Genomic DNA, 22,354 nt, shown 5'->3' with positions numbered 1-22,354 from the left:
GATCTTTCTTCAACACGAAAATTTTACAACACGTCAGCTTTTTGTTATTCGAAAATAAACCTGATATTGATATTTCATGAAACAAAAATATATGCTTGTGTGTGTAATACACACGCATGGTATATACTACGTACAATTCGAACAAACAGAGATAGTAATTGCCAAGCTTGAATGGTTATATTTTATCATGTTTTTTTTTGTTCTCTTTTTCTTCAATCAGCGCTTCACGATGGAATGCAATTTACGCGAATGTGTTTCCTGTGAATATTGATTGCAACAAAAATCTAAATGGCAATTAAATTTTAAACTACGATCATGTTTAAATTATCATTAGAAAGCTGAATCTTTGTTGCTTAAATAATTCACATAGAATTATTTATAGAATTCTATGTGAATTATTTATGCAACAAAGATTCAGCTTTGACCATTATAAGCATACCATTTCTAATTCTTATTGGTTGCGTTTCCACATGTACGATCTTTGAGATTTAATATTTAATATTGTTTAATCTATCATCATGTTACGTGATGAATGTATGTTAGAAAAATATGTGATATTAGTACTAGATATTAAAAAACATTCGAATATTATAGCAAATATAAATATATATTATTTCAAAATTAAATTATCGTCAAATGATCGCACCTCTGCATGTTTTACTATTTATAGATCTGTACATGTTTTAATTCTCTCAAAATGTCATAAATTATCTTTGTCCTGCTATGTCACAGTTAATCGAATCATGAGTAAAAGATGTCTCGACTCTTGCTTCACATGCAACGTATCGTACAAAAAGCCGAGCCAACTGTTATTTTTTCGCTATCTCTTTAATGCGCATTTTCAACTATCGAGAAAGGTCATAGTTCAGTTATCCTTCAGATTATACCTAGATCATGTCAACCCTCGTGCCATTCATAACCCTAATATAATCATCGTCAAGATTTTCTCATTAACTCCCCTGCTGTTTTTTAATATCTCCGGTTTCTTTTCGTATCGCTCATTTCTAATTATATCTTTCGTATCTTCTATACCTCAGCTGCTAATTATTACACTCAATTATAATTCGACACTAAGTGTATTTACTCGCACGTCAAAGAGGTACAGCATGCATGCTGAGTAAATGGAAATGTTTGAACGTGTTGGAAAAGGAGCATCATAATTTTGTCACAGAAATGATACAAATTTTGTCTAATTAAGCGTAGCAAGCGTAAAATTAACTCTGATCAATCACGCCATTACGCCTTTGACTATTCAAGAGAGAGAGAAAGTGACAGAAGGAGACAAAAGAGTATATTTTAGCATGCAGCAATTATAATTCTGATCCTATATATCTTCAAGATTTTACTTGGTCGAGAGTCGAGACTACTGTTATCGCATGACCTTATCGACATACTACGGCCGATCGCTTGAATTTCCGCTGCGTCGAGGAAAGGCGATATCTATAATAAGAGACTCACGACCCGCGAGACCACACGCTCGATTACGCTTAATCAAGTAGCCGTGGCAAAATAAATGGTCACCAGCCTGACGAGACGACGTGCGCTTACGTGAAAATGCGACGAGGGGAAATTGGGAATTTACTGCAATATCTACGAAATTGCCCGTGATCCTTAAATAAAAATACACAAGGCTACTCGAAATCTTGTGGAATTCAATGGAAACGCGAAAAATGGGAAGCTTGTGTCAGAATTGGAGCAACATTTCACTGAACATCCAAAATTTAATAAAAATTTCTTCATTTTTTATCATTTTAATATTGGCTACAGATTTTTCTATTGGCCCAAAATGTCAGGTTAATTTTCTTCTGCATAATACATTGAATTAAATTTGGACATTTACAATTTTCTAAAATGCTCCGTGAAAATCTGCAATTTTGCATTGTCGCTAATATTTCTTATTTATTTGATTTTTACTCTGATTTATCAATTAAAAAGAATTTTAAAAATAGCTGTAAACACTATAATTATTTCGCAAAATTTAATGATAATTAATAACAGCTTTTTGCAATGTATTGAATAAAGTAACATCACTTTAAATACTCTCTGAATCTTTTGAAGTGAAATCTCACTCCGAAAGACTGAAAAATGAGTTAGTCTTGAAAAAAATAAAAATATTTTTGCTTTTTAAAAAGAGGAATAAGATTTCATTCTTTTGCAATAAAATTTCACTCTTTTAGAGTGAAAGTCATTATGTCTTGTTTCATTTTTATTTAATTCTCGCCAAGTCATTTTGGTTTAATAATTTTTCGCAACATGTATATAGATTTGCTTTTTTTTTTAATCGCCAGTTTCACAGTACCTACTGTTTTACCGCTCGTGTTTACAGATATCGATTTTAGATTTTACTTTTTCTCTTGACAAAGAATGTTTTCAAATGCTTTTTATTAGCAATTTATTTTCATAACTAAAATATCTCCCTTTCGAATATTTTGATCCTCAATTTATCCCACATACGTATGTTCCATACAAAATATTTTCATCGTAATTCAAATGTGAATTTTAATCATCTTTGATTTTTATTTATTTTACACTTACTCTTGAAAAATAGATCGATGGATTATGCTAAATCTATTTACTGTAAAAATCCGATATCAATTCCATTTAGGAATACGTTAGCTAATGGAATGGATTACAATAAAAAGCAGTCTATAGGGAAAATTATATCTTTCATGAAAATTTAAAACTTTATATATTTTTATAACGAAGCAAGTTGTCAAGTTGTAAATAGTTATTTATGAAAAGTGTAAATAGAGCTTTAATAAAACTTAACACGAGGCAAATATAGACAAGATTTGTTTAACTTTTTATAAAGTTTGTTACTTTCGCGTCTTTTATGAATTTTTATCTGAATGCAAATATTATAATATAATTTACTCATTCATCCTAACAGGTTCAATTCAATTGCAAAAATGCATAAGCAAAGAGTAGTATAGAAACACGCAATATCCACAAATCAACTTGCGTTCGTTTACCTTTCACATCACATTTTCACATTACATTTTCGCATTACTGAAATTCCGGGGAAAGCTTAACTAATTTGGTGGTTAACGAGTTTGTTCAATTGAGGAATATAAACGTGCACGATGCATTACAAATTCCAAGCCTTCTCAGCATAGTTACGCACGTGCATTTAGGTCGAAAACCACGAGTATCGTAAAGTATACAAAACCATTTACGTAACGATAACCGGCAATTTAAAGTAGATGGGAAAAAAATAGTATAGAAGTTAATCTTTAAAGATCAGATAGATATTATTCATGCGTCATTTACGTTTAACCGGCTGAGAGTATTTTTTAAATGTCATAGTATGGAGTTCACGGACGTTAGGTTTAGCTTTGTGAGACAGAGGCTGGGTTCCTGTAAGCTTTTTATACATAAGAAACATTCCCTTTATGGATCTAATAAACATAGAAGCTTGACATTTACAGATTTACGGATGGCACGCGTGCAAGAAAGATTTTTGTTTAAAAAAAAAACCCCAGACAATGCAAACAGACGTCGAAGAAAATTAGAAAAATTAAAATACAGAAAATTATCTTACCTTAATGAAAAATATATATAGACGTTCCTTTACCTTGTTTACGAAGGGACTTGAAAGATTAACAATAAGCTTTTTAACAAACTAAACAATAGTACGAGATAATTATCGTTTATATCCTGCTCCACTGGATTTGCGCGGCGCGTTTACGTCGTTTTGCGCAAACGTTTAATTAATCGCCTTTAATTATGTACCGACATCACGTCATTACGAAACTCGCGATTTTCACCGTCGGCGACGTGATTTCCGCAAATGAAGCATCCTCCTGACTGCACCGTATTAAAGCACGTCGTATTCTATTCTGTTTTGCGGTAAATGCGCCGCGTATCGAGACTTTAGCTAACAGTTTCCTAGTGTATTATCGCTCATTTAATGGCATTACCATATTTCAAGATCTGCTACATTGAACACGTTTTACTACTCTCAAACGGTCGTTAATGAACGATCTCAAACTAAATTATCAAAAGTAAAGAGATTTAAAATTTTTTAAATATTAATTTTAACGAGATGTTTGCTTAAAAAAATCGAAAAAGAAACGAGAGAAGATTAAACTTTAAAATTACTCTCTATTCATTACATTTACAGTTAACACGAAATCTAATGAGTCTAATAATCATTCTTTATCGGGCATTAAAATTCAGTGCACATCTTGAAAGCTCTAAATAATAAATTTTATTATGTTTTATTTTAGAAACGATCTCGAAAATATTTTAAACTGGCCTAAAGTCTCAGGTCGATATAATTGGTACTTAAATACATCGAGATCATCTAAAGTAATAGTTGCTCTCTATTTATATTAAAACTTACCATGGATAAAATTCTCATTTGTGACGTCACAACTCAGTTGAACGCACGTTTCTTTTCATTCTCTGAGAAGTAAGATTCAATTGAGGTTTTATCTATCGTATAATCTGCACAAGTTCGAGACCGTGTGCTTTACTGAGTCTTATTAACCTACATCAAAAGTAAAGTTATAAACCTGTGATGTTATACGATAACTTTGTCACCAAACTAAGCGAGTAATGACGTCATTATTTGAATATAAAACATTCACATAACTTTAGATTTATGCTCGTATTTATAGTTAAATCTTATATTTAAAGTTTCCTTAAATATCTTTAGATTCTCTACGAATTATTTTACTGGCTACTGAGCGTCCAAAGATAATTTAAGACTATACTATAAAGATGATGTCTTAAATATAAGAATTATCCATGAATAATGGCCTTAATCTCTTCTAATGTACAATTTCGAGCAATTTAACGTTTATTTATATTAGAAGATTATATAGATTATACTTATGGTTAATCGGTTTTTGAAAATTTCTGCGCGCGCACGCGCGACCGATTTCGGGTTTTTTTTTAAACAATTCTTCAATTTTCTGACTGAACAGTAGGTAAGTAAAGGACTCAGCTGGACTCTGCTAGATATCGCCGTCCAGCAGCAGTCGCCTGTTGTGACGAGTCATCGGTGCCCCTCAATGCACCTCAATGCAAATAGTCCACTCGATCACATTACACTCGCGCAATAAACCGGCACAATGAAGCGATTGTCCGCAGATTTAACCGGCATTCCCGATCGATTCGATGAAACATGATCGATGTCGATCACAGGTAACACAAAACGATCGCGATCAAAAACTCCGAGAAGTGGCGGATAACAATCGTGGCGAACACGAATGCCGATCGTTTATTGCAGGGATTACACGCTTCCTCTTAATCCGCAATGACAACTGGCTCCTCAGGCTCTCTTCCTCGACGCTCCACGGATGTTGAATGACACTCGCAACGCAGGACGAGAGGAGTGATGCCGAATAGGCGCGCGTTTGAAAACGTAAAATATTCTGGCGCGTCGCGACGCGTCGCGTCGGTTCAATGGAACGCAGAGCGACGTCGATTACGAGCGAATTTCACGAATGTTGAGAAATGCATGATCTCTAGCGGATGAATCAACGCACCGGTACAATTGCTCGTCGCTAGATTAAACATTTCCGACACTGTTTCGTATGCGACATTCATCCGGAATGGATGAACAACACGAAAGCACGGAACGATCGCAATTCGTCTTTGTACCGGTGACGGCGATGACGCGCGATGTAAACTGACGGCACGTGCAAAATTCGGTCATGTGATCGCAACTTCGCGCGTCTATCTGAAGTCTCTATACTCTCTATAAGGTTGCGTTCGAAAACACTATCCGAGTATCTCCGAATATCATTTTGTCTTTGTTTAATATTCGACAAACAACAAAGAAAAAAATAATAAAATAAATATGGTGAGACGCGGCAAAAATACACGAGAATAGCGCAGTCACCGGTTACGGTCGCCTTTCGTCGGTAAAATCTAAACTCAAAACTGTGCTAAAAAGTATAACTAAAAAGTAATTGAATTATCGAAAAAATAATAATTAGTGCACACTCGCTTGTGCGCTCGCCCTTCGCGAGCCAGAGGGATCCAGAATCTCCATAAAAATATCGCTGAAAGTGACTGGCAGAAATTATGCACGTCACAAAATATAAGATAATTATTAGTGAGTTCGAAAATTCTCTGTATTTTTGTGTCCTTAACCGACTTCTTGTAACATAAGATAGATAAGATAGATTTTATTATACTGATGATAAATATAAGATTCTTAGTTGTAAAAAGAATATAATTTGATATAAAAATAATATTTGGAGACACACTCGGGTAGTATTTTCGAACAGCCCAACGGAGTCTAGCGCGTCAATTTGAATTTTTAAGAATCTCCACACAAGAACATTTGTAACGCGTTATCGATCTACAATATGATAGAAGTACTATTGGGTAGTAAGCTATAAATTATAAGAAACTGACTAATTATAGTCAATTATTCTTTTTACATTCGATCATAATTGGTCGATTTTTTATGACTTATGATTTATTACGACTTACAGCATATTACTCCCTTTGTAGACTGCCTTTTACATTACGTTAAGTACTGAATCGCAAACTGAAGCTTGTACATAATAACAGTCTTACAACGCACAAAGAAAATCGTAACATAATGTTGTAATAAAAATATTACCATGTTAAAACAATGTGTAAAAACATAAGATTGATATTTTTTAATTAACTTTTTACTTAATACTTCAATTATATTTTTTTAATTAAGAAAGAAGACTATAAAATGAAATGTTAAAGTCTCTGCTTTTATGACTGTTACACAAAAGAACTAAATTTTGTTAAATAGTTATTTTAGTACTCGACAATTCTATTTGCAAACTTATTAGTATAGATTTTCGATACATAAATTTTCAATAAATAATGTCCCGCTTATTTCAGCTATTTACAAAAGAATTATCGAGAATATTATCTCTAAAAGCAAAATGGAGAAACAACAATCTTCTATACATTTTCTCTAGTTTAATAGTCCTATATGAACTTTATTTTTTATTCTTTAATGTAAAATATACCAAAACATCTGTGTAATTTGTACACATTTTACGATACGAGGAAATTACGATAGTAAACAATAATTCAATGCTTCGTCAAACGTGAGCTTTTCATATCAAGGGAATTAAATCAACTCATTAAATAAATTCGAATTTGCGCATTGTAGCGTATAAAGACTATTATAATGATCCAGTGGAAATGGCTTTATGACATTTCCGCATTTTTTCCGATTATTATGACCTTCCGATTTTCGTTATTGTATTGTAGATTTAAAATCGTTTATTTTAATGAGGGGAATCAAAGCCAGGGCATAATACAAAAAGGTGTAAGCAAATTACTATTTTAGATTTACTACTGCTTACATACATACAATTAGTAATTATCTTACCGTGATCTCTATTGTGATTAATTGATTGATTGATTATCTCTGCGATTGTGATTGATTTGCTTAGTGATGCTTACCGTCTTACATCTTTTTGTATATTATGGCTTTAAAATTATACAACGCAAAAGGATCATGATATATTCCTTTAAACTGAATATCATATTGAATTATAATTAATTTCGGTTGATAAATCCAGCAAATTCTCTACCAAATGAATTGCGCATAATTTATTGTAAGAGTATCAAATATATATTATTTGTGTTTATTAAATCACCGATATGTCATTACTAAAATATGATTTTGTAATTTACCAATTTATCAGAGAGAACGCGTATTTTAAACTTTCTTTAAATTCTTTAAATAAATAGTAAATACCAAATGTTTCAACAGATTTCGAAAACAATAGATTACTCAATTTGACTACATTTGATATATACATATCTGTTGAATAATTAGATAATTAATGATAAAAACGTATCTAATTTTAGCCCTGCGATATATGGTCGATGGGATTAACACTGTATGCGCTCGTAATCGGAGATCTTCCTTGGCGCGCTTCCGATAGTACAGCCATTCAAGAGGTCGTTCGTTCGAAACCGCTCATGTTCCCTGATAATCGCTTATCTTCGGAATTGCGGTATTTAATTGAGGGAATGCTGGATAAGTCGCCGGAAACAAGACTCATACTCCCGAAGGTAAAGCAGCATCCATGGCTGACAAATAACGCAACCGAACCACTGCCGGCCGAGGTCGACAACTGCCGCTTACGGGTCACCGTCACCGAGGAGGAGGTCATAAGACTCGGTACTCTGCTCCTCGTGAAAAATATGCTGAAACAGCACAGCTTTCAGGTGAGTGGAGAGTATATTTATTCAGTTCTAAATACAACATTAAAATTGCACACCAAAAGAAACCAGAAAATATAGAATTCAAAAATACACTAAATTCGACGGTTTTTCGTCCTTTCTTGATTGCGCGATATATTTCCGATTAATAAACGACTACGAACCAAAATACTGAATATTTATTCTGTATTTGTAAAATAAATATGAAATATACCATTTCTTTTTTTTTTCCTTGATGAATGTGTGTAAATACACAAGTAGCAGTTACGTTCAAAATACATTTGATAAATGTTAGAAATCATGTAATAAAACATATAAACTGAACGGTAAACATTTAAAATTTGATACATTTTTTAACTATTTAATAAACGTTATAAAAATATTTACGAGACATTTAATGTGTAACCTCTATTAAACTTTTTTTTATTAGTTTAAAAAATATCGTTTTATATGAAACATTTCGACATTTCAATACACGTATATTTAATAACATACATTTAACGATTTTTTTTACCTAAAAAACGTTTCGACCAAATGTTTTTTAAATTGTTTGGATACTAATACATTACGATATTACATCTACGATTGTGATTAATACCTATTATATTTCAGCATTCAAATATAGGAAACGATTTATTTATGAAATGCCGATTATGACTATCAAACTATAGTTTGCTTCTTTAGTACAGAACGATTTGCGTTCATCCGAAAGCGAAAGCGGAGATACGTGCGTCGTAGTACGTAGAAGGACTGAATGGAGTAAAACGTACAAACGTTTTTGCGAAATGTCGCAACAGCATATTCTGACATGTTTGACTTCGACATAACGGCCACGTACCCGCGTAAATATTACACGACGATTTTTGATGATTTCGACGGGTACATGTCGATAGTATCATATAGTTGTATCTCGTACATTTAGTTTTACAAAACGCGAAGAACCGACGTGACATTTCGCGCAACTGTTACACTCATACTCTCTAATAATAAACGGTTACCGAAAGCGATCAATCGACAAATGTCGAAGGTCGATCGTTTTAACGTATCATCAGATTACATCGGTTTTTTTATAAGCTATAGAATTTATCAACAATGTTCCAATGCTTTTATAGTTAAGATATTTTATTGAACACACAGCGATGAAATTCTAAAGATTTCGCAATAAGGAAACTTCAATACAATCTACTCTCTAAATCTTTTAGAGTAAAAATTGAGTTAATCTTTGAAAAGGAGTGGCAGATTTTCACTCTTTTAGAACGTGGTTCTCTCTAAGGAATAAAATCTTATTTTAAAAAAAGGAATGAGATATCATTCTTTTAGAGTGAATCTCACTCAAAATGAATAAAATCTCACTCTATAAAATATTTTTTCATTCTTTTTTCAAAGTTGGTTCAATTTTTAATTTTTTGGAATAAAATTTTACTTTAAGAGATTTAGAGAGTACTGACAATAAAACGATACATGCAATTATCCATTGTAACTTTTAACCCATTTCCATATTCACATCCATTTTTTCCTCATCAAATCGTGTCATAAAATTAAACATGTCACTTAAAATATTTGTTAAACTTTGGTGCTTAAAATCAAGAAAATCTCTCTCTCACATCGATGATCAACAGATTATTACACTGAACATATTTAAATTTTTTGATGTTATAAGAGAATCATTTTTTATATATAGAATGTAATTACATTTTATTATAATGATAATTTATAAGTAAATATATATATCATTATAGAATTTCAAACACAAATTTTTTCTAAAATTTCTGACAACACAAGAATCAAATAATACTCGGCCGGGAGTCGAACTCAGATCTCTGGCATTTCGTGCGAGTGTCCTAAGCCTTTAGAATACCGTAGTCAATTTTAAGTCTCGTATAAGCTTTTCTTGAGAATGCAGATAGAAAAACAGACAATTATAATTTTAGTTAAAAATGCATTTGAATATGATGTCAAGTATATGAATCGATATTCTTACACTCAAACTAACGTCGACTTTTTATGAAATGTTAGGACACTTTTCTCTTCTTCTATCATTCATATGCATTGAAATTTCCAAAGGTGACTTAGTCATTTGAAACAACGTTACATTTTTATCACTGATGCAGACAACCGACTTGCGAACTTTACGAGAGAAAACTCGACATCTCTTCTTTTGGGATTACTAGGGCATAAAACGGAGAAATAAGAGCGCGAACTTATTTCTACTTCCCAGAATCCATTTCTGCCTAAGCGGCTTGGGCGGACAGCGGACAACGACGCCAGCACGGAATCGTCGGCGGCAGGACCAAAAGTCAGCGTATCATCCTCACCGCACAGTGATGCGATGAGAGACGCGAAAGCGGAACGTTTTCACGAGGCCGGGAGAAGCAATTCCGCGCCGGATTCCTACGATTGGCATACAAGTGGCAGGTAAATATCGTACGTTACGCTTCAAGAAGAGGAAAAAAAAATTCTATATTTTTTGAATACCATTTCAAATTCTCTTGCATTCGTTATATAATAGAATTCTATTTAGTAGAATTATTTGTTTGTTGGAACAAGCATTTGCAGAAATAAACACAAATATTCGACAGAGGATTTCTTTTTCAAACGATCTGTTTCGACTTTTTTTTTACAGATATTATCTATATAAATGTTTTCCGTATCCACGCGAGATATTTCAGTCGAATTTGTAAAATGCATCAATACTGTAAAAACAAGCGATAATGAGAATTTTATTTTTATGCATCAAAGGAATAAATCATTAAAAAAGCATTATTATTATACAGTGAATATAAAAATATTCGTACAGAAAAAATGTTCTAATATTTATAAAAAAAAAAGAAAGGAAACATTAATTAGTAATTTGTTCGCGAATTTATTATTCATGTATGTTTTGTTATAATATAAACAAAAGAATTTCACGGAATAACCGTGTTCATAATTTTAGAAGCTATATGTTATTCTATATTATAAGCAAAATCATAAGACTTGCAACATGTTTTCGTAAGATTTGTAAGAACAATTTAAAAATGCCTATAATTTTATGTAATATTTTTACAGCTTCTTGTAAAATTTACAAGGAATCGGAGATATTTATCGGAATGATTGTATGTCTTACAGTACGCATAGAATTACAACGTCAGTCATCATAAATTCTTAAAAATTTTACGAGAACAAGTTACGATTCAGCTTAGAATTGACCGATTTTCTCGACTGTACAAATACTTTTTATACGTCCAAATAATAAAATATTTCATTTTTACTCTCTTATTTTTAAAATATAATTATATTTTAATTATTACATTACATATTTCTAAGCAAAATAATTCTAAAAAATATACAATCAATTAATCTTTTTATTAATAAATTGCTAATTAATGTCTTCTTTTCAAAAATAAGTTTTTTTTTAGGATTTTTTCCCCTGGATTTACATCGCGATATTATTCCCTTTTGTTTTTTAATAATATTCTCCTTACTTAATCTCTCTTTTATTTGCATATTGGCAGACAATTATCGTTGGAAAATCCTTTATCGCCTGTGACGGAAACCGAGAGGAGGTAGTGCCACTGTCGATAGAAGTAGCATGAAACATCCTGATCGAAAAATAGACCAATATCAAATAGAAGATAAATCGGGATTGACCATCGATCGGGTATATTCAGTGAGCAACCGCGACATCAAAAGGCGAAATCGTCGAATAAACCAACGAAAATTTAATCTTCCAGAGAACTGTCGTTTTCAATTTTACTCTCGTCGCTTGTATCGTCAAAACCACGGGGCATTGCCTTCAGTTTTGCAGGTAAGAGCTCCGTGATTTATTTATGAATACACGAAAATTCCTAACCGGCGAGGCTGACGGTAAAGCGGATCGAGGACTTGCCGAAAATGTTTTTCTGCTAGATGTTTTTATATAAGTAAAAATGTAACGTCGTATTTGAACGCGTTCCGCATTGTATTACAGCGATATTTAGTAACTGTTATTGCTTGACCATGGTAGAATAGGAAGGTTGTTATTTACAATTAACCATTGTGTGCATAATCAGCTCATCGTACAATTCTCAAAAGAATATGGAAGCGTTATTATTACATTTACTTCGCTACTGACTGCCAATATTCTCTATTTAAATAAAAAAATTCGGCAAACTTGACTACAACATGCGATGACATTTAATATAATCGACCAAATATTAATTTTGTTCTGTTCTTTATTCGGTAATTTTCGAAAGAGTTTGTATGAATAATGAAAAAATGACAAAAAGATATACGTATATTTTACGTGTGTAAAATTGAATAAGGTAACAAAATGTAGATAGCACATTTGCGGAGCGTGATCCGAAATAGAAACATGCCTCGCCGGAGGTTTTTATTCCATTAACATCATAAGAAATCTGTACCCGACGCGTCCGTTTGTAAATAATTTCAAAATTTAAAGTTATATATATCATCAATCCAGTGCTAGAGAGAACCACTGAAAACAAACATTTTATATATTGCGATCTGCATTGTACTCTCATTGGCCTGTCTCTTGTTTTGTTATTTTATATATATATATTTTTTACGTTATAATATAAAAATGTTAAAAGTCTAGCACGAATGACATACGAATTGAAAAATTTTTCTCTCTGTTTTTTTTTTATAAAACTCGTTTTTGCTCTACTAGTTGCCGTGCACAATATCGATAAAATTCAAGGTGAACATCTATCTTACAAATACACTCGTTTAGCTTAAAAAAATTCTATTACAATTTAAATATGTTTATTGTCAATTTGAATATTTTCTACTATAGATTCTATCTGCAAATATTAAATATCATGATAAACCTACAAATTGCAAACATATTTTATGAACACGAAAAATATGGAACAAGAATTTAATAAAGAAGTTCTTTGCATTAGTAAAGAGAGAGAGAGAGAGAGAGAAAGAGAGAAATATTTAATAATAATTTAACAAAAACAATGTATAATATTATTTAAAAAATTCATGAAGATTATTTTTTAAATACATAGGTACATGATAAAAAAGAAAAAGATAAAAGATAATATCTCTATAATGTTTTTGTGATTACAACCAATCATATATGGTTCTCTTCTGAACTAGATTGACAGATAATAGATAAGATTGATCGTCCCAAGAATATGAGTAAGACCTCTTGGCACACGAGCGATTTTCTGGTTTTGTAATAAATTTGCAATTTGTATGCACATACGAATTGCGAAAGAATATTTTATAAAATAGTTAATTTAAAAATTTATTAGGAATTATATACATATGTTATATTTTTTATTACTTCATATATTTTTAAATTTTACGTACAAGATTTTTTTTCTTTGTCCTTCTTAATTTACATGTCATACAAACCACTTATATTTGATTATTTGACAATCATTTTGTGCAGACCAAAAATTATTTCTCTAAAATCGTGATATTCTTTCATTACACTTATGCATATTGCACATAAACATGCATTTTATATATGCCGTTGTGAAAAGGAAACATATTACGTTTAAAAAACATCGTGATAAAACAATTCTGTTCACATATTAATAATAATATACCTATTCACATATGTGCAAAGCATTTTATCGAATCGACAGATTTTCTACTGCAAAATATTCATATGGCGAAAAATCATTCGTGTCCCTGAAGTCTTATCGTTATAAGTGTCTTTTACAGTTCACTTATTTCCATTTACAAGGCGCGTAGATTGCATAGATACATAACATAAAGGTGTACGTATATTGTATTCATATTTTGTATGTATGATATTCGATTTTTTAAAAAGTAAGCATGTAAACGAAAGCCCGCAGTACAACGATGTCCTTCTTCAGTTCGTGCCATTAAGTATACAGATGAGCTTTTGTTTAATATTAAACTTTATATTATGTAATTTATATACATTTATGATATTGATTTTATATATTTTTACGACTATTACATAATTTGCGTAATTATATATTTATACGTATAAAGTTAGATTATATATATATAAATTATATAATAATATGATAAACAAGATGTAGGTCCCGGTTGTTTATATGGTTTATATTATAATATTTTTATACAAATTTAATCTTGAATTTTACTTATGAGAATAATAAAATTATAAATTGTAATTTATAATTTTACGACTCAGTTTCATTCTAAGTGAATTTTATTTTAACGTTTAATAATAGTACTTTGACAATTCAAAAGATACTTTTTTATATGTGAGTAAACATTTTTAATAAAAAATAAGATATCTTTTAATTATTTTTTTGTATTTAAGACTCTGTTGGCGTTAAATTATAAATTATTTGTAACTATAAATGATTTGATTAAATTCAATATGTCGTATTCAAAGTTTATGACTCATGGCGCTGACCAAGAAAAGGCAACCAAAGAGAGATTTGTGATTTTGTCGAACCTTATTGAGATACGGGGGACCACAAACGTATGAATTAAGAGATAGCTTTCAAGAGCTCACATAGCAGCGGACAGTTTGAGACATATCGTGTCCCGAGCCTCACGCACATCGCAATCTACTTCAATGTATACAATTGCCATACGGAGACTGTGACGGATTTATTAGTAGATAAGGATAATTATTGTCACGTATTATTGAGCATACGCGTTTTCACAACTTTTATTTGGTCATGGTAATTCCAAGTCTATGCAAAACCGATGCATCCTCTATTGCATAGACCAGGAATAACGAGCTTTATGAAAGTGGTGATCGTCATGAAGAAAAACAATATACATACACTTCCTAATATGTTTTACATTTCCTAGATATATTCAGCGCCTGAAATGAGATCTGTATTGCATCGTCGTGTGATTAATTCTAAATATGTTGTCTAATCTAAAGTGTAGGCAGTTGCATTTGGAATTACAGAAGAGGATGCTAATATGGATCTAGGAATCCTTCCAGGAATATCGGATAAATTGTCTACTGATAACGATTGTGCTTAAATTACGTGTCGTATCTAATATTAGATAATATTAGATAATATTAGATAATATTACATTACCTAACATTAGATAATGCAATATTAATTATTCTGACAATAGCTTTATACTACATTGATCATTATATTGTTTTATTTTACAACTATTTTTTAGTAAAAGAATTATAAAATAAAAAGTAAGATTGAATAAGTATAGTTATATTACAACTAACACTATGACTCTATAGCCTTTATACCAATGTATAATGTCAAATACATAGGTTATTTTATACTTTTTAATTTTAGTATCTATTATTAGCTCGTTCAAATAAATAAATTGACCTGGTATGCTATTTAAGAATTTGTTTTAAAATAAAAAGATTAATTAATTGTATGCACTTTGATGCTAATTGCTGTCAGTAGACATTTTTCCGAATTGTTACGGGTATACAATTATTGTTATTTAAACGATTATATAAATATATATATATATACATTCATATGTGCATTTTACGCAATGCGATATTTATCACAGATTGCACAAAATATTTTGTACCCGGTATTAGACGCGCACTATGTTTCTGAATCTCTCTGTAACAAATTAAATACACTGTAAACACGCTGTAGCGTACATACACTTTATGCAAATTAAGTACACATTAAACTAGATAGATATATAACTATATCAAACGATTTAGATGTGAAAAATCTCCGTACTCGATATCGCGACCAAAAGTTCTTGTGATGCTCAATCGAGGCATTAATAGGTAATTAGGAAGTTTGTTTTTACTCGACAATCAATATACTACGCGTGCATGTATATATTATTTCGATACATCTATTCTCGCTCTATAATTACAAAATCCTTTTGTTGTCAATTTTCGAAAATCCATTACTCTAGATTCTATGTCTATAGGAACTTAAGCTGCAATTTTCATCTTTTTAACACTTTTCTTAGATGTTACACGCTTCGATTATCTCTCTTACTAATGTTAATTCCGAAATTTTACAAAATTTGACTTGCTAAATAACAAGTTGCGATTTACAATTAATGTAATCGCAATAATTTAAATATCGTGCAATCCATATTGAAACGTCGATCTTTCCTTGATTAGATTGATGATATATAATTAATTTGCATGTATGCATTTAAATATAACAAACTGTTATCTTCAATATTTCAAGAAGGATTGCACGATGCCGCGATTATCGCGCATGAAATTCCTGAATTAATAGACAAGGTATGCGAACAAGAAGCAGTTCTGTACCTTAAAAAAGATTATACTGTCTTACTACTATAATATTTACTATATCTATAATAACTTTCCATCGAATTTTCGCTTCTTGTTACTTGCGATCGATTGGGAAATTCAAAAAGTCGAAATTCTTCTTATGCACATTTGTAGTAAACTAAGTACTGTAATTGCTCGTCTGTGTAATAAATCCTTTTTATCTTTCCATTAACGTCATTTGCCTCGTAAAACTCGACTCAACTATTAAACTACTTTCGTGATTTATTCCCGAGTACTACTGATCTCCCTCGCGCGCATCAGCCCCTTTCATTAAGCTAACGTAGACGCGTAAAAATTTTAATGATCTACTTTAGCACACTCTACTATTTTCTACCCTCCTCCTTTTTTTTATTATAACCATCATCTTCGATAATCTCCCTTACTCTTATTACTGGATCGATACGTAATAATCGAACGAACCCATAAGCAAAGACATTCCTAAGTCGTGTCTCATACGATCGATTCATCTTTTACATTTTAATGCTCGCCAAGTCACAATGAATCAAACCACAAAGATTTTATCATTTGCAAATTGATGAATAAATCAATTCCACAGAAATTTGGAAGAGACTTTTTTTTAGAAAGACCGTAATTTTTTCTTCTTTCCTATCTTACATCTGAGTGTTCAGGTATAAAGATAAACAAACACAGGATTTTTTTATCAAGAAAAATATAACTAATCCGCGATTTTGTACAAAGGATTTTAAATAATTTGAACATGATTGTAACATGATCGCCAATGGTCTAGATAAGCGTAAAACTTGCCCTTCAGGGTTCTTATACCATATTGTAAATTTATACTATATAAATATATACAATACACATATATTTTACTCTGATGTATATTCTATTATTCACAAATGTGCCCGTTTCGTTAAATAAATCATGCATTCTGATACCATCAGAGGCAAAAGCAAAAACATTTTTTGAAATTTCATTTCCTCCCTATGTGTACCACGCGTGACATTTTATGAAAAGATGTGATATATGCGATTTTATCCACTAAAAAACCTATCGGATATAGTTATTTCGTTATTTGCGCTCGATGCACATGGATTAATACGAGATGCAATCCATCAATTTTCGCACTATACGAATTTCAATATGATGAAGCGATGACGTGCTTGTAATACCTTGACCTGCCATAAAAATCGGGGAGCTATATCGTAAATCGCTCGGACGAGCCGTGCCGATTTGGCCGCGAAGCAACCATGCGTGCCACGACTATCAATTCCGTTGGGCAACTCTATGCCGATGTTCGCAGAGGCGCAGGCGAAAGACAATGGACACACAAGCCACGAAAGCCAATCAATCGTGATGCACGTTTACGCTCTTGCATTGTAAGTATAAAAAGGTTTTGAAATCGAAGAGGGCCTTCAGTTGATCGCCCGAACTGTGCAAGGAAATCATATCTGGTTATATTGAAAAATATTTCCTCTGAAATATGAAGCTCTTGGGATACTGTCTTCTTTGCGTAAGTACCTTAATTAAAAATTAGTTGATGCTAACTTATCATATATTCGTCGTAATCATAAAATTTTCCTTAATGTTTAAATTTTTTGCGAACCCACACTCTCGCTCTCTCTAATTATAATTTTAAATAAAATATTAAATTCTTTTTGAAAAGTAAATATATATGATAAAATATTTAATTCTAATATTAAATATTAAATGTAAAAATATTAAATTCTTTCTGCTAATAGATTTTCTACTATAATACTATAAAGGTTTATAAAATAGCTTTCGAAAATGGTTATCGGAATATTATTCTTTGCTAAAATGATGTTAATTCTACTGTAATTTTTTAAATTTATTATAAATTTAAATTTTATATCATTCTTTTATTTCTAATCAACTTTATTTATAATATAAATCACTGTTTTTATAAGATTGTAAATTTATGATTTTCTGTTATCAATATCAATGCATTCGCTAGAATTTACATTAACTATAGTTTTTCAAAGATTTTTACGATAAATTTTAATAAAATAAACTTTTACTGATTTTACTAAATCATATTTGACATGAAATTTATGCTTGGCGTGAAAGCCAAGTTGAACCTTTGGTCACTTTCTGTTACGGAATATTTTATCAAATGAACTTCCTAATCGCATCGAAAAGAATATCGCATGCGCGAAAAACTTAATAATTATTTTATAGTGACAGGTTCTTTGCAGTAAATAGTACTTATTTAATCAGAGCATAGAAATCGCCATAGTTGCAATCGCGATTGCAACTTATAATTTTCGTGAAAATGAAATTACCGCACGACACTGATAGATTCAGTGAGTGAATGTATTGCAATGCATGATTATGTATTGTATCACCTGTCCGCGATATATTACCACATCGCATTCGATAAAACTTAAGTCATGAAAAAGATTCACCCGACTGTTGAACAATATTTCTCAGTATAATTGTGATAATTTTTTTTAGAGAAACTTAATAATCTCACAAATTTATTCTAATTAAATTAATTTGATTAAGGTAAAGATGAAAAGATTTCGTAATTTTTGTTATAAATAATATTTAAATATATTTAAATATACAAAATCGTAAACTCCCGCAACTTTCAATGTGTCTCGCAGCTCTTCGCCACGAGAGTGCAAACAAAGCCACAAATAACGAAGCTGTTTCCAGTGGAAGGATTGGCGGCATATCACAAACAATTTAATGATACCACGAAATCGTTAGATAAATTTTGGGAAAAACTACGCACAACATACAATTTTGTTTTCCATCAACCCAACAACATTAGCAACATAGAAGAAATCCTAGCAAAGAACGCATCGGATCCTAATTTGCAAGCTTTGAAACTAATGTGGACTGACATGCTAAAAACTGATAACTACACAAATCTCAAATATCCTAACAATACCTTCCTAGATCAGATAAAGTCACTATCGATACCAAAGAATCGTGACAGTAAGGCGACTTCGAGCAATATCGAGAAAGATTCATCTGTCGGAATAAAAATAAATGAAAATAATGAGAGCTCTGTGAACTCCAATAAAAAGAGTCCCAATAAAACTAAGATATTACCTGACGACGATTGGTTCAATGATATTCAACCTTTAGGGCAACTGGAACTGCAAGACGAAGAGTTGGATAAGAAAAATGAGGTGGAAAGCGTGATGCCAGGAACGACTCTTCCAACGACGGTGGGCCGTCATCTGCTTGAGTGGCTTGGAACTCTTTTCGGCCTTACTTATAGCATTTACAGTAAATTATCGAGTGCTGCTTGTGGAAACGAAAAGCCGACACAATAATAAAATAAAACAACAAAAAATAAAATAAAATACGTTAGATCAAAAATCATATTACGTTAATGTATTTATAAATTTATATATTAAATAAGATAATTTAATTCGTGATAATTAATTTATTTGAAACAAACAATGACTACTGACCTTATATATAATTGCATGTGCCTTACGAAACAAATTTTCGTATTATCCACCTGACAGTTATATCTCGTAGACAATCCTCTTGATTTTTATAATTAAATTTTTATAATTAAATCTTGACTGGTATTCAACTGCAGGTTATTAGACATCATACGTAAAATCTATGGTTAATTTTTTGTTCACAAAAGTTATCAATCTATCTGTACTGAGGATAACCTAAAAAAAGGGCTGAAACGTATACTTATAATATTTGTTTAAATATAATATACGTTTGTTATACAAATAATTTGTATTGGCTCGTAATGGCATTTCCTTTATATGTATATATATTACGATATTAAGTCCAAATGTATGATACAAGTATATCTGCAATTTTAATTTATCCAATATAAAAATTGCTTTTAAATACAGAAAAATATTACATTTAATGTTAAACGCATGCCAAGAGTATAAGTAAATATTGAATGAGAATTTAATATCAGTACGTTTAGTATCAGATATAACATAAAAGAGAAAGAGGAGCACAAAGAGAGTAAGGACAGCACAAATACCGAATAATTTTATACCATTGTACTGCTGTCATATTGCGCTGCTATATTCCGCTATAAAAAATATAAAATAAAATAAAATTTACGTTATAGAATAAATAAAATTATACAAGATTAAAAAACGATGTTTTTATAACACTTTGCTAATTCCCGTATTATACGAGTAAAGCAAAGAATGCTCATATTATATATACAAATATGAAATACTATACCGTCCTGTTGGAGCTCCGAGCACAAAGAGTTCGTAAGTACTGTTGATGATGCAAAGTTCAACGTATTAATATTTCCGCGTTAGAGTCACAGACTATCGTTTCGTTGTATGACATTGCGTAAGACTACATAACATAATGCTATTTTCTACGGCAATCGACCGCAGACTGCACACACTTGAAGAACTCATGAGAAGTATAAGAAAAAAAAAACAGCTGGCAATCTTTTACATTACATACATTTTATTCAAAAATATTTCAATCTGAAAAATACATGTCACTTTTTTAGCTATCTTCTTTCCGTTATCACTATACAATAACAATTCTCTTGCGGGATAAATGCATAAAGTCTTGTAAACGCACACCCACTGTTCAAAACAGTGCTTAAACACGAATCCTAATGCACATTCACGTTTAAAAAGTTCTATTAACTTAGTTCCCTAATCTCGATGAGAAAAATTCAAAAATGTTTCTATCATCATGAAAGCCATCTCGAAACAAATCTTTGATCACTCCTCTCTCTTTATGCAAAGATCCTTTATTCTCTCATAATAATTATACTATTAAAGACTTACAAAGAATTCAAAAAGACCCCAGCGCGAATGACCTAGAATACTGCTATTTGACATACGCGTGTGTGTATGAAGTCTTTGGTTGTATTACGTGATATCAGAGTCCAGTATGTGTTTTTAGTACCGTCTTCTAATTCATATACTAACGCATTCATACAGTTGCACATGTAGATACATAAAAGAACGTTAAACAACTATAAAATCATAATTGTCGGCACATGGGTCTCTTTCAACAATTTCTCGCTCTAATATACATACAAACTAAAATTGAATGTCCAACAGATGCATATCCTAAAAAAATTGCCAAATATAAAACGCTGATTTTCTATATACAAAACTATCAATTTAAACCTTTTGCTATCATTTAATAATTTTTTTAAACTTTATTTAAGTAAATGTAATGAGATAAAATGTGATGTAAAAGAATAGTGTTTCTCAAAATATAATATTCTACAAAAGAAAATTTTCGGAAATTAATATAAAATTTTATCAGATATTTGTTACTTTTAGGTATCAACTATCTTTTTGAGACAATAAAAACCAATCTTCAAGAATATGAGATGTTAGAATGGAATAATGAATATTCTATTTTAGAAAAAAAGATAAGAAATGATATATACACAAATAAAAAAAAGTTATCTTAGTCTTTCATAGTCTTCATAGGTCAAAATGAGCTAAACATAATGTACATTATCTCAAGGGTATTAGGTTAAAATATTTTCTAAAATATTTTCTAAAATATTTTAAGCCTAAAGTTATAATTTTTTATTAAAAAATTCATCTTCCAAAGTTAACACGTTTAGGTAAACTTTTAAAGTTGAAATTAAAATTTTTACTACAACACCATTGTTCCATTTTCTTAAAAGCTGAAACTATATACTGTAATTCTTTTAAGTCAATGGAATTAATTTCAAAAATTTCGTAAGATAAAAAAATAGTTTGGATCGTTTTAACCCACCATTGTGTGACTTTTTGGAAGTGTGACTATGAAGGGTTGAAAAATTATTTAATCAATGAAGGTTATCTAAAGAAATGTCGTTTAACGCATTTGAACTCATTTCATATTATCAAAATAAAAATATCAATTTTAAATTACAAAACTATAATATTTATATCATGATTAGAACATATTTCTGAATTATATCAATATAAATCTATAAGATTATTGAAGATATCTATGAGAGAAAGAGAGAGAAAGAGAGAGAGAGAGAGAGAGAGAGAGAGAGAGAGAGAG

General features: G+C 30.9%; 1 protein-coding gene across 1 annotated transcript in view; it reads left to right on the top strand.

Annotated features, from left to right (window-relative positions):
* LOC108773784 (probable serine/threonine-protein kinase mkcB) overlaps positions 1–19,661 on the top strand; it is a 74,674-nt gene extending 55,013 nt beyond the window's left edge. Inside the window, 4 exon segments of the mRNA XM_018539717.1 lie at positions 7,825–8,187; positions 10,400–10,596; positions 17,765–17,858; positions 18,973–19,661. Coding sequence (XP_018395219.1) covers positions 7,825–8,187; positions 10,400–10,596; positions 17,765–17,858; positions 18,973–19,653 — 1,335 coding nt within the window. The 3' untranslated portion in view covers positions 19,654–19,661.
* Positions 19,662–22,354: the final 2,693 nt, after the last annotated feature.

This window comes from Cyphomyrmex costatus, unplaced genomic scaffold, assembly GCF_001594065.2.
Source record: "Cyphomyrmex costatus isolate MS0001 unplaced genomic scaffold, Ccosl1.0 scaffold219, whole genome shotgun sequence".
Taxonomy (NCBI): Eukaryota; Metazoa; Arthropoda; class Insecta; order Hymenoptera; family Formicidae; genus Cyphomyrmex; species Cyphomyrmex costatus.
Note: the sequence above shows the minus strand (reverse complement) of the source record. Positions and strands in the feature narration are given on the sequence as shown.